The sequence below is a fragment of the Danio rerio genome, chromosome 2 (genome assembly GCF_049306965.1).
Source record: "Danio rerio strain Tuebingen ecotype United States chromosome 2, GRCz12tu, whole genome shotgun sequence".
In the NCBI taxonomy this organism is placed as follows: Eukaryota; Metazoa; Chordata; class Actinopteri; order Cypriniformes; family Danionidae; genus Danio; species Danio rerio.
Genome location: NC_133177.1, coordinates 49396853 through 49411706, shown reverse-complemented (window position 1 = coordinate 49411706; position 14854 = coordinate 49396853). Strand labels below are relative to the sequence as shown.

Here is a 14854-nt window from a genome sequence, read left to right as displayed (position 1 = left end):
AGCGCGTTCGGTGTAATCAACCCCTAAGGGGGCTAATAATATTGATCTTAAAGCTGCAGTAGGTGATTGTCTTCAGAAACATTTTTAGTTGTGCTGGTTGAAAGTCTCATCACAGTCCAATAGTAATGATTAAAGTAAATGATCTAAATGTATTTATATGTATTTTAATATTCTGGGTAAGGCATAAAACTAAAAAATGTTCATCCAATTTAATAGAGTCGGGCCAACATCTCTCATAATTCCAATAAGTAACTCCAACTGTCAGTTTTGCGTATCTCTGTTCACGCATATCCGCCATTAGCCTAGATTAGCGAGACATGTATGCGAGACCGCCACAGTTGCGGCAAAATCAAATGCTAAATTGAAACTCCTGAATCAGTATTGGAGTTACTTTTGCACACTAGAGGAAGGACGACACCACATCATGGCTGAAGTATTTCTGTTAGAGAGGTAATGTTATGTTTTAAAACTATATTAGTCACACAGAGCTGATGTAGTGTTATGAATGGGTTCTATGCACAGTGTTCTATGTGTTGTTCAGCCACTTAAATCTCCTGGTGGAAGCTCGATGTAAAATTCCTGCACGCCGCCCGGCTAACCACTGCATACACTTTTAACTGGTGAATGAACCGGTTTGTCAGCTGTCGTGTCGCGGTGGGCGCGCTCGTGATTTTAAGAGGCATGGCTTTGAAACACAGTCCCTCCCTGCCATCCAAAGCTAATATACTATCCGATTAGCATTTTGGCAGATCACCTACTAGACCTTTAATAATTTTTTTTTTTTAATTGATGTCTTTTATGCTAGCCAAAATAAAAGGCTCTCTCCAGAAGAAAAAAATATAAGTGGTATAAATACCAGTACTAATTTACTGTTAATAAAGGACCGCATATTCGACATGCAGTGTCAATGAAAAACACACTCTACAGTTTGTCAATGACTTTGTCATGGCCATGAATAAAATGTTCATGAGTGAAAGTTAAACTACCGAACTGCAGTTAAAGACGAGAAACTGAAGATAAAACACCCAAAATTACATGAGACTCTCAGGAAACGTGAATAGCCGGGTGATGCAACATTCAAAAAGCACTTCACGTAATTATATTATTGTCTTATTCAGATTAAGGCAAATAACTATTACTGATGTCCATGTAAATGTAGTCAGTATCTTCAAAGTACGTGAAAGATCCAAATGGGCATCCTGCTGATTTGATTCAGAAGGGCACTTTTTTGTCAGATGGCTCAGCGGTTTGACTTTCATTCATTCACCCTCATTAGTTTTAAAAAGCACTCGTTCCATTTTATTTGTGTATATTTTACTGGAACACATTAACTCTACAGGTGCCTAATAGTTAGCTGTGGAGCTAACATAAATCGTTTTATTCCATCTAGTAAACGCATAAAAATCGACATGATAATTTACTCAAGTGCACGCCTCAATGTCTCGCGTCCCTCTTAATAGGTGCTGGCAAGCCCCACAGTTTGAAACCCCTGGTGTATATATAGTTATTCTACTATAAAATCTGCTTTGTTAAATTTGTTGTTTGCTTTTGGCATCTGCTGGAGCTTTTGTACCCAGAAACAGTGACTTTTGATGTCAGACTTAAGCAAATAGAGTTGTTTATTGGTCCCGCCCACCTGCAAGGTTCCTCCACTCAGTGTCCAGGTCCGCTTGATTGGCGAGGCAGCCCTTTAAGACATTTCGACAGTAGTTTGAGCAGGGTTTGGCCAAGGCCACGCCACTACAGTGAGGACAATACGTCTGCTTCATGACAGCACGCACACATTCAGTGCTCAGAGAAACCTGCAAAACACAAAAAACACAATTTAAAGAACAGCTTAACCATAATGAATCACTTAACAAGAAAAAAAAAGCCCTGTGAATTGTTTTGTGTCACACACAATATAAAATGCGATAATTGCACTGTGCAAATAATTGCTTGTCAGTACAGTTTCCCAAGAGGTCCAAGGATGTGGGATGGTACAGTTTGGTACAACTCTTGCAAAAGAATACCCATGGTGCTTCTCTGAGACGTCTTTCACAATCATTCCTCTTTATCAGAAACCTCCACCCCTCTGATGTCAAAGCGTGGGGGTTTATAGGGTCCCTCAGGGAAAAGCAATGCAGTTCGGGAAGGAAAGTAGAACTTGACATTTGCTTGTTGTTTAAATGAATCTAATTTCATGGATATTGAAAGAAAAAGTCTGTTTTGTTTAGGTGTAAATATAGGTGCAGACAGCATGACATTTGATTTCTGTAAATCCAACTGTTTTCTTTCAGTTCAAACTGCATTAGCCTGCGTGAAGCATTCAGTCGCAGCGGCGGCGTGTAACTTTGACACAATTTCACAAAGCTGAATGTCAGTAACTGTATATTGCATTGCCTTGTGTGAAGTAACTGACTCTGGACAATCTTTAATCCAAGCTTGTAATGCAATCGGATGACGAAGCACTTGATATCACATGCATGCCTTTGTTGTCGGCTAGGAATCATTTAGAAACTTGTGGACTTTTAGTGGTGGGTCCTTCTTCTGCACATAAATGAGCTCTGAGAATAAATTAGCATTTCATTGCAAATCCTACTTTTAAATTCAGATCGAAACAGACAAGTAACCCAAGATGACATCAGCGCAGTTAATGCTGAGCTGCAGTTCTGTCATATGTGTTCAGCTAGATAAAAGAAGAGACCATCAGCTATTATTAAACCTGGATAAAAAGTAAATGGAGAAAAAAAGTTCTCAAACACACTGAAGTTCTGTATGAATTTGCATGTATTGGGAACATTTTCCACATGGTACTGTAGAAAAGTTGCAGACCTGGTGTGTTCATAAAGAAAGAAAGAATGAATGAGAAAGAAAGAAAGAATGAGTGAGTAAATATCTCACATGTTTAGATCATTTTACTGATTCATTTCTAATTACAATAAAAATCGACTCAAACTCCACTATGAAGCAGAGGTGGGAATAAGTGACAAAGTCTGGAGTAAAACATTCAAGTCTAATGCAAGTCAATTTTTTTTCAGACTCAAGTCAAATCACTGCTTATTTCAAGTCAAGTCGTAGCTTGGTCTAGCAAGTCACTTTTAAGTTATTTATTTATTTATTTATTTATTTATTTATTTATTTATTTATTTTTTTTTTTTTTTGCCATTTCATTTGCATTGTTTTATACAAATAGTATACACTTTGGTTAGCCAAGATGAAGCTGAAAACAGCAGAACTACTGTAACTTCGTAATTTACCATTTTGGTGTGGGTTAAATGGTGGTAATTGCTGATTTGTGAGTTGCATGTTTTGTATGTTTTCTTGGTGTCGTCTTGCTTGTAATCTTTAAACACGAATTTAATTATCTTTGGCGGAGCGCCTTCCATTTTTCGTAACTGCATGCTCTTCATCTGATGGCAGATGAAATAAAATGATAGCAAATGAATTGTTCTAATGTATCATTTAAAGTGGATTAAAATTCAACAGATTCTTTTAAAATGGTTTGCATTTCCAGAAAACACTAATCCACAAATTTATGCCAGTTAAATGTGACCCAATTCCGTTTTTTTGCTCATATGTGACACAGATCGAATCTGTTCTATGATCGTTAAAACATGAAAAAAAAAGAAAACACGCATGCATTTGAATATTCAGAGATCGATTGGAGGCCTAGAAATAAATCAGATATGTGACAATGCGACTATCATGTAAACGGGTGAATCGGAATTATTTACATTTACATTTAGTCATTTAGCAGACGCTTTTATCCAAAGCGACTTACACCAACTGGGCAGATTGAACACGAGCGTTCGGGAAAGTGATTTCTTACCTCTTTGGGATAGAACCACGAGGCGACGTTCATTCACAGAATGCAAGTTCATGATGCATTCCGTTTTGTACGTCATTAAACTTGCGACAATGTGGTACTTCTTCCGCGGTTTAATGACGTAGAATGAAGAGCGTGTGTGTGCTCATCCTGAAATGTCGGACCCACTGCTCCTCATTAAAGCCAGCCACAATTTGCTCTCACCAGACTGGAGATCTCTCTCGTACCCAGAAATTCCTCTGAATGGTGGAGGAAACCATATATAAGCCATAGGCACAAGCTGCGATGACGGCCCTTTCCCTCCTCCTCCGCTTCAAAATCATTGTAAAGTTGGGCGAACTTGGCAAATTTCGCAGAGCTAAAAGCAAGACAATTTCTTCTATTGTGGCTAGTGTGGCGGCGCAGCTGCTAGTAGCCACCTTTACGCATAAGTGACGTCATGAATTGTATAGCAAGTGTAAACATATGAATCAGATATGGATCACAATTAAAAAAAGACCTGATATTGACCTGACCATCTAGACCTGACAGGGTAAATGTGGCCCTAGTTAGTAGGCTTTTAACTTGCCTGGCACTCCCTCTGACATTAATAAAATAAATAAATATATATTTATATATAAATAAGAATCGGTTGCAGTGCTTTATTCAAAACAGTACAGAGAATCTATCTTTCAAACCTATCAAAGAACAGATGAGCCAACGCAATCTCACAGCAATTCATAACTTTTTGATTTAGTGGTTAATTCATATGAATTCATACAATTTAGTATGATTTGCTCATCATCCAATGATGGTTGGGGTTAGGGGTGGGGTTGGGTGCCACACCTCCTTTTTAAAGTTGTACATTTTTGTACAACTAAACTCGAACAAATTAGCCACTATACTGACAAAACAAAATACTTACATTTCCTCATGAGATCAGGCTGGGTGAGCTGATAATACAGCACATGCGGGACTTAGAACTTTATTTTTATTTTTTTAAGGATGCATAATTTATAACAAACGGTTATGTATTTAACAAGAACAAGTTTTTTCGAGTTAGGGTCTCAAGTCGTGACAGCCAAGTCAAGTCTTTTTTTGGATATTACGAGGGGGGAACTCTGAACAGACTGATCTATATTCTTTATAAATCATTTTGTAGATACAGAGACTTTTAACTATTCTAACCAAAGTGACTTTATCCATGATGTCGTAACTTGCCAACTCACTAAATATTAACTTCCCCCAAGTACTTGAACATACCACAAAACAACTTATCATGAGTGAGTCCCTGAATCATTCTCTCAAACTATTTTTCCAAGTACACTAAATCATTGGCTAAATCTCTGGGTAGCTAATTTTTAAGTGAGCACTTTTTATCTTGCAGTCAAATGATTCATTCAGGGTGAAAAATCATTCATAAAGGGAGTGGACTAACATTGCATCTTTCATATCCAAGTTTGGTTTTTTATATGTAGATAGGCAGCATTCATTAATGCATTTTCCTTTGGCTCAGTCCTTTTATTCATCAGGGTTTGCCACAGCGGGTGAAACAAGAAACATGGAATTTACAGCGGATGCCCCTCCAGCTGCAAGCCAGTACTGGGAAACATCCATACACACATTCACACACATACACTACAGCCAATTTAGTTAATTCAATTCACCTATACCGCATGTCTTTAGACTGTGGGGAAAACCAGAGCACCCAAAGGAATCCCACGCCAACACGGGGAGAACTTGCAAACTCCACACAAAAATGATAACTGAACCAGCTGTTGCTTTTAAATAAATTGGTTGACTTTCATTTTTATAAAGTGACTAAACCCATTGCCTTAAAGGCAAATAAATAAATTAACTGTGCATAACAAAAAATAATTAAAAAAAAGTTGTCAATGTAACATTGGGTTTACTCACATTTAAGTCAACTTGTAGATTTTAAGACAAAGGTTTTACTCACTTTAAAGAGCCCCTATTATGGGTTTTTGAAAATGATCTTTCATGCCGTGTGTAACTCAGCACTAAGTGAATGCGGTTTAAATCCGAAAGTGCACCATGTTTAAAACTATTGAGTCTTTAACAAAATATTCGACTCAGAGTCGAATAAAGGAATAGAGTTGGGTTTGAATCTTTTGCTTAAATGCGACAACGTCGATATGGTACATCACTAAATATGTAGTACTGGATCCCGTAAAACGTGAACATGTCTTTCCCTTTAGACTCTAGCAGAGCAGGGGGATAACAAGACTGATTATGACACAAAGCTGACGATCACTGACAGACAGGATTTCGGATGCCAGGAATAAAGGGTTAAAGTTCATTTTCACAACAATATCACAGTAAGCCAAACTAATGCTGTGTTTGTTCCTGACATTTTTCAGATGTTTCATACAATAACTTACGCTGCAATACAGGATTCGCCGGCTGTTTCCTATTAAAAGAAGACGCAGCAAAGACTATTTTGTATGGAACTTTGTTAGACTTTGACAAAGACCTTGTCATTAACAGTTACAGTTCATATGGTTCATAAGTTCATAAACTTCTTCCTCCAGATCATAACATGGAAGTGTAATTAAAATTGTTTTCTCATTTTGTGTAGTTTGCAAAATATGTGTTTAATTGTGTGTTGTAACTTGTAATCACTCAGTGCAGCTTGTAATCACTTATTTATTACAAATCAGTGCTTGTACTGTATCTCCCAGGTTAAATCTTCATAGGCTATTCACATGAAAACATTGAAAACGCAACATGTGCTTCTTTCTTTACCGATTTGAATGCGTTTCTGAACTCGTGATCCTCTGCCGTTTGTCTTTGCTATGGCCACCATCAGCTGTTCCTACACCAGGGGTGGCCAATCCTGTTCCTGGAGATCTACCTTCCTGCAGATTTCAGTTGCAACCCTTATCAAACACACCTGTCTGTAATTATCAGGTGGATTTCAGGTGCTAATTAATTGGTTGTAATTGAGATTAGCGTTATGAGTAAAGTAATATGCTGGTGTTTAACTGCATTGCATTATTGAGTTCCTGCATTGGGCTCTCACATTGGGCTTTTCTCTCTGTCTCGCGCTGAACCTAGTTGACCAATCACAACAGACTGTGTCATTGGACCAATAACAGCAGATTAGCCTCATGCAAAGGCGGGGTTTGGGAACAAATGAATTGCTGAACAAATCAGAGAGTCTTTGGGATAATTAGATAAAAATAAATGCAGAAAATGTGTTTTTTGACCTTGCATGCATATCAGCCTGTTGTTGGAGACCCCAAAAAACAAAATGTGACCTTTTATAATGCAAAATAGGGGCTCTTTAAGTAAATACACTAATGGCTTTTAGCAATGTACCATTTCTAGTTTAAAATTTATGAAATATAACAGCTACAACACTAAGTGTACCCGGAAAAGCATCACATGACATTGGTAGCAGATTCCTTTTTCTCTAGATATTAATATGCACATATTCTTTACAGTGAAAATCAGCAGTATCATGGGAGGAAGTCATTTTTTGCCACACACTGAGACATAAATAGCTGGACTGGACTAAGGGAAAAAGACTTGCATCAGACTCCTACACAACTTAATACACATTCACACACACACACATAGACCCTTCGGGAGACCTGGCAGCGCTTGGTACCCAAAGGATGACTCAAGCACACACTATTTAATGAGGAGAGAAGAGAACGAGATGAGAGAGAGATACAGAGAATAGACAAATCGAGTGGATGTGAGAAGGAGAATGTGTGAAGATGCACAGGAAGCTCCGGGGAGGAGGGAAAAAAAGTGAAGGAAGAGAGGAGGAGAGAGAAAACGTTCGAGGTTACAGAAGTAACCCTTCGTTCCCCGAGGAGGGGAACGGAAGTGCCATGAATGGGAGGATTCGGATCAGAAGCCGCTTATCTGGAGAGTATTGAACGGGCCAATGAATGAAATTAATTGGCAGCGTAAGCTTGCGCAGGTGTGCGACATCTGCAATTATCTCAGCATATAAGCACACCTGAAGCCAGCAGACGCCATCCTTTTAAGCTGAAGAGACTTTCAAACAGCTAAGGGACAGTCATTATGGCGACGGAATATGGCACTTCCGTTCCCCTCCTCGGGGAACGAAGGGTTACTTCTGTAACCTCGAACGTTCCCCTTCGGTTGGGGAACTTCAGTGCCATGAATGGGAGAATATGGAAAGCGCCATAATGACTGCACCTTACCAACACCCCCGATGAGGAGATAGTCAAGCAAGCGTGACGCACCCACATCATGGGGGGCGCGGTCCTCCAACGTGTCCCTGGCCCTAATTTATCCTACTTCAACAGAAGTTTTACGGATTTAGATATATTTTTTGGGAAGTCGTGAGCATCTAGATAATTCTAGGAAATACGACAGTACGTTGGGAAGCGTGCAATCCCGATAGGGAGGACGCTGCGGAGGCCATCCGTTACCCAAGGGGGGGGGAAGATGGCAGAATTTACCTATGGACTAGCCCTAAAAAGGGGGAGTACGCATAGCAAAGAGTGGTTAGCGGAGAGGGAAGACACGGGTCCGCCCAGGGGGGGGACTTAACCGTGGCGGAATAAGCATATGGGATCGCCTAGTGGGGATCACGCATAGCAGGCACCTATACCCAAAACGCGGGCTGACCAGCGGGCAGACCTACAACGTAGTGGGCCAGCAAGTGACTCCTCCGCTGAGTCAGTGCTGGGGGCCACGGAGGAATCTGCAGGGCTCACCTGACGGGGAACTTTACTGACAGATAAAAAAGGCGCACGTACCTCCGTGTTAGGGAGAATGGCGCAGCAAGCGTGTTTCAACACCCTACCGAGTTGTCTCCTCAATCACCAAAGGGTTACCTAATACCCTTGAGGAAACCGGCTCCACTCGCAGATTGTAAAACCTTGCAAATGTGTTGGGTGTCGCCCAGCCCGCAGCTCTACAGATGTCTGTTAGAGAGGCGCCGCGTGCACGCGCCCAAGAGGATGCAACGCTCCGAGTGGAGTGTGCACGTACTCCCGGGGGACACGGCTGACCTCGACTCGAATAAGCGAGTGAAATGGCATCCACAATCCAGTGGGATAATCTTTGTTTCGATACGGCACTTCCCTGCTGCCGACCGCCATAACAGACAAAGAGCTGCTCAGATGATCTAAAATTCTGAGTACGGTCCACATAAATGCGCAGAGCGCGAACTGGACAAAGTAAAGAAAGGGCTGGGTCTGCCTCCTCCGGGGGCAGCGCTTGCAGGTTCACTACCTGATCTCTAAAGGGGGTGGTAGGAACCTTGGGCACATAACCGGGGCGGGGTCTCAGGATAACGTGAGAGTAATCCGGCCCGAATTCCAGGCACGAGTCACTGACCGAAAATGCCTCCAGGTCCCCGACCCTCTTGATGGAGGCCAACACAACCAGCAGAGCTGTCTTCAGGGACAGAAATCTTAGAGATACTGATTCGAGTGGCTCAAAGGGATCGGATCGCAGACTCGTGAGAACGAGGGCGAGATCCCAAGAGGGCATGAGAGGGGGGCGAGATGGATTAATTCGCCTAGCACCCCTAAGGAACTGGATGACCAGGTTATGCTTTCCCACGGTGCCGCCAGCTACCGCGCTATGATAAGCGGAGATGGCGGCCACGTAAACCTTGAGAGTGGAGGGCGACAGCCTGCTGTCCAACTTCTCTTGAAGGAAAGAGAGCACAACACTAATCTGGCAATTTCGGGGGTCTTCTCTGCGAGAGACGCACCATTCAGTGAATAGACTCCACTTCAGGGCGTAGGCGCGCCTCGTGGAGGGGGCTCTAGCCTGAGTGATGGTATTAACCACCGCAGTCGGTAGGTTACCTAAGTCTTCCTCGCGTCTAGGGACCACACGTGGAGGTTCCAAAGATCGGGGCGAGGGTGCCAGATGGTGCCCTGTCCCTGAGAGAGTAGGTCCTCTCTCAAAGGGATCCGCCAGGGGAGGGCCGTCGCGAGGAGTGAGAGCTCTGATATCCAGGTCCGGTTGGGCCAAAGGGGCGCAACTAGCAGAACCTGTTCCTCGTCCTCCCTGACCTTGCACAGAAACTGCGCGAGCAGGCTCACTGGGGGAAACGCATACTTGCGCATGCCCCGAGGCCAGCTGTGGGCCAGTGCATCCGTGCCAAGAGAGCCCTCGGTCAGGGAAAAAAACAACTGGCAGTGAGCGTTCTCGGGGGAAGCAAACAGATCGATCTGGGCCTCCCCGAATCGCGCCCATATCAGCTGAACAGACTCGGGGTGGAGTCTCCATTCTCCAGGGCGTAACAGCTGTCGTGAGAGCGCATCGGCTGCACGATTGAGCGTGCCTGGGACGTGAATGGCGCGCAGCGATTTCAGCCGCGGGTGACTCCAGAGGAGCAGACGGCGGGCGAGCTGAGACATGCGGCGAGAGCGCATACCCCCCATGCGGTTGATATACGCCGCCGCCGCCATACTGTCCGTCCTGACCAGCACGTGTTGCCGCTCCAGCACCGGTAAAAAGCGGTGGAGAGCGAGGAACACTGCCAACAGCTCTAGGCGATTGATATGCCAATGCAGCTGGGCACCCTTCCAGAGGCCCGCAGCCGCATGCCCGCGACACACGGCCCCCCAACCCGTGTTGGAAGCGTCTGTTGAAACAACAACATGGCTGGACGCCTGTCCTAGAGGCACACCGGCCTGTAGGAACGAGGGGTCGTTCCAAGGGCTGAGGGCGCGGCGACACAGCGCAGTAACCGAGACCCGGTGTGTGCCCGCGTGCCATGCGCGTCTGGGGACCCGATCGTGAAGCCAGTGCTGAAGTGGTCTCATATGGAGCAACCCGAGCGGCGTGACGGCGGCTGCGGATGCCATATGCCCCAGGAGCCTCTGAAAGAACTTCAGTGGGACCACTAGTTTGCTGTCGAGCTCCCTCAGACAGTTCAGCAACAGGCGAGCGCGTTCCTCGGAGAGGTGCGCTACCATGGTGATCGAGTCCAGCTCCATCCCGAGAAAAGAAATCCTCTGCACGGGGGCGAGTTTGCTCTTTTCTCGGTTGACCTGAAGCCCCAGTAGGCGGAGATGCCGAAGCACCTTGTCCCTGTGCATAATCAATTGCTCCCGCGAGTGGGCTAAAATCAGCCAGTCGTCGAGATAATTGAGTATGCGAATGCCCGCGAGCCGAAGGGGCGCTAGGGCACCCTCCGCGAGTTTGGTGAAGACCCGCGGAGACAGAGAGAGCCCGAAGGGGAGGACCTTGTACTGCCACGCTCGACCCTCGAACGCAAACCGCAGAAATTGGCGGTGGCGTGGAAGAATGGAGACATGGAAATACGCGTCCTTCAGGTCTATGGCTGCAAACCAATCCCGAGGACGAACGCATTGGAGAATGCGCCTCTGCGTGAGCATTCTGAACGGCAGCTTGTGCAGACAGCGGTTCAAAACGCGCAGATCTAGGATTGGCCGTGACCCACCGCTCTTTTTGGGTACGATGAAGTATGGGCTGTAAAACCCACTCTCCATCTCGGCTGGAGGAACCGGCTCGATTGCACCCTTCGCCAGGAGGGCAGCAATCTCCTCTCGCAAGACAGGGGCGGACAGGGGGTTGACCCTGGAGAAATACACGCCCGTAAACTTGGGGGGCCGTTTCGCGAACTGAATCGCGTAACCGAGTCTGATTGTGCGTATGAGCCACCGCGAGGGGCTGGCCCGCGCTAACCAGGCAGGCAGAGCCCTCGCTAATGGAGTCATCGCTACAATCGCTGACGTACCAGCGGTGGGGCAGCGCGGAGTGGGTGTGCTGATCCGGGAAGCACGAGGGTCCCGCGGAAGAGCTGGAGGAGAGCGATTCGCTCTGGCTCCGCACCCTGACTCCGGAGAGGGGGCTGGAGGGCTGAGGAAAGGGAGACCGTCCCCCCAGCGCTCGTGAGCCACTGGCGAAGCACGTAGAGTCTGCGAGCCGGAAGGCAGCGCGTCCCGGACTGGCAGAACTCGTGCAGTCACATCCGGGGAAGGGAAAAAGTGCTCTTTTACTGATGTTTTGGTGGCACTGAAAAGTACCGTTGTTATCGGGGCCCCGCCCTCCAGCGGGGAAAGAGCAAGTTTCCTCTTCTCCGGATGGCCTGTCTCAGGGACGCTTCGCGGTCCGTTTACCGGACTTAACGGCGCCCTGGGCAGGAGGGGCTGCCTGCTTTCGAGGTGAACGCCGCGCCCGCTTGGCCGGAGGCGCAGGCGGGGGCGGGGCAGCACTCGTTGGCGGGCGCCCTCGGCGAGGAACAGCGGAGGTGGATGGCTCGGCGGGCGGAGCGGGCTTACGGCCACGCCGATAGATGACATTGCCCATCGCATCCGACTGCTCTTTCACCGCCTTGAATTCCTGGGTGAATTCACCGACGGTGTCGCCGAACAGGCCAGCCTGGGATATGGGCGAGTCAAGAAAGCGAACTTTGTCAACGTCGCGCATATCGGCCAGGTTTAGCCAGAGGTGGCGTTCCTGAACCACAAGTGTGGACATCGTCCTCCCCAGCGCACACGCGGCGGACTTAGTAGTCCGAAGAGCATAGTCGGTCGCGGTGCGCAGCTCATGTAATAAGCTTGGGTTGGACCCGCCCTCGTGCAGCTCGGCCAGCGCCTGCGCTTGGTAGCGCTGGTAGGTGGCCATCGCGTGCAAAGCAGAAGCAGCCTGGCCCGCAGCCTTATAAGCTCTGGCTCCGAGGGAGGCAGACAACCTACAGGCTTTGGACGGGAGGCGGGGCAAACCCCGCCACGTAGAGGCGCCGCGCGGACAAAGATTGACCGCGATAGCGCGCTCCACTGACGGGATCGCCTCATACCCCCTGGCAGCTCCGCCGTCAAGGGCGGTGAGGGCGGAGGCACTCGCAGCACGGGCAGAGAAAGGTGCCCTCCAGGACTGCGTGAGCCTACTGTGCACTTCCGGGAAGAAGGGGACGAGAGGCTTCGAAGGCTTCGCCTTCTGGTCCTCTACGTAGCACCCATCTAGTCGGTCCGGCCGCGGAGCTGGGGGATAAACCATCTCCAACCCCACGGCCGAAGCAGCCCGGGAAAGCACGGCTAACATGTCCGCTTCAGGATCCGATTTGACAGCGCTCACCTGCCCGGAGGGGGCGAGCGGGTCCGGATCTTCGTCGGACAGTGAAAGCCCACCCTCCGATGCCGCGGAGGACATCTGATCTCCGGTGTCAGCGAGTGTGAGAGCTACCATCTGGTTAGACGGATCACTCTCACCACCCGAAGCTTGGATGGAGCGCCGTGAGGAGCGAGAGGTCCGCGAGCCCGTGGGCGGCGGATTAGCTCCCGCTGAAACCCTCAGATCTGCCCGAGCGCCCGCTGCTTTTTTAGAGCAGGAGGCAACTGGGGTGGCTCGCTCTCTTGCGAAAGTTAGCCGCGATCTTAGCTGTGCAACGGTCATGGCATCGCAATGACGACATGAACCGCCCGCGAGCACCGCATTAACATGCTGGACCCCCAAACATGCAATGCAGTGATCGTGTCCATCATCCGGTGACAGGAAACCCCCGCATCCAGAAACGCACAGTCGGAGCGCCATCCTGAAAAGGACGTGCTGCACGACTGTGTTGCTCTTTTAGGAAAGTTGCAACTATACGCACCGCTCTGGAGGACCGGACCCAAAGAACCGCAGGCAAGGGAGTAACCCAGCTCGACCGTCTGCCACCGCGAAGACCCACTCTGGACCGGGAGACACACTCGTTCGCTCTGAAGTGCTGATCAGCAAGAGGAACCCTCATCGACTCACTCAGAAAGGATCTGAAGCGAAAAGGATGGCGTCTGCTGGCTTCAGGTGTGCTTATATGCTGAGATAATTGCAGATGTCGCACACCTGCGCAAGCTTACGCTGCCAATTAATTTCATTCATTGGCCCGTTCAATACTCTCCAGATAAGCGGCTTCTGATCCGAATCCTCCCATTCATGGCACTGAAGTTCCCCAACCGAAGGGGAACTAGTTGAGGGAGGATAATATGGCACATCAAAGCCTGTGAGCATCTGTGATTCATCAGATCAGAGCCGGATAAAGAGACTCTTCTGGCCAATATAACATTGAGACCTGGACCAACATTTGGGGGATTCGTGCACTTTCAGATTGCTTATTCATTTCAGGAATCAAAGAAATTGTTTCAACAAGTTTGTGATTGGAATTGGCGTGGGAGTTTTGTACTGAACTTGCAAATGTAATTTTTTTTTTGTCAGGATTTGACTTTTAGTATCTATTGTTCATGCAGATAATTCAAAACGAGCTAATTACTGGGTGCTATAAAACAAGGCATTGACCATTCTTCTTAAAGCTGCAGTAGGTGATTGTCTTCAGAAACATTTTTTGTTGTGCTGGTTGAAAGTCTCTTCACAATGATTACAGTAAATGATCTAAATGTGTTTATATGTATTTTTATATTCTGGGTAAAGCATAAAACAAAAAAATGTTCATCTAATTAAATAGAGTCGGACCGTCATCTCGCTTAATTTCGATAAGCTGGTCAGACTGTCTGTCAGCAAATGTAGATTCCGACTTCTGCGCATGTGTTCACACAGATTCGCCATTAGCGCGTGCCCGTCTGCATCACAAACGCATGCGCGCAAGCGAGCTGCGGGCCGCTCGCAGATGTCGAGTTGGAGCCGGAGGCGCCGAAGGACAGCCGAGCTCGGACCGATTACTGTAAAGCCAGGCGCGGGTATAATTCGCTCCTAAATCGGCCGCGCGGTCACGAGACGGACCGGGAGAAATCAAAAGCTGAATTGAAACTTTTAAATACCTGAATCAATATTGGAGTTACTTTAGCACGCTGGAGGAAGGACGACACCATGGCTGAGGTATTACTGTTGGACAGGTAATGTTCTGTTAAATATAATTTTTTTTTCTTCTGGAAAAACTATTATTTGTTTTATTTTGTTTTATTTTGGCTAGAATTAATGCAGTTTTAAATTTTATAAAGCTATTTTAAGGTCAATATTATTAGCCCCTTAAGCAGTATTTTTTTAGATAGTCTACAGAACAAACCATTGTTATACAATGACTTACCTAATTATCCTAACCTGTCTAATTAATGTACTTAAGACTTTAAATTGCACTTTAAG

General features: G+C 46.6%; 1 protein-coding gene across 1 annotated transcript in view; it reads right to left on the bottom strand.

Annotated features, from left to right (window-relative positions):
* Positions 1-14854, bottom strand: part of gpc1b (glypican 1b) — a gene marked incomplete in the record, with an annotated part of 161602 nt that overhangs the window by 13857 nt on the left and 132891 nt on the right. Inside the window, 1 exon segment of the mRNA NM_201020.2 lies at positions 1637-1802. Within this exon segment, the coding sequence (NP_957314.2) occupies positions 1637-1802 (166 nt within the window).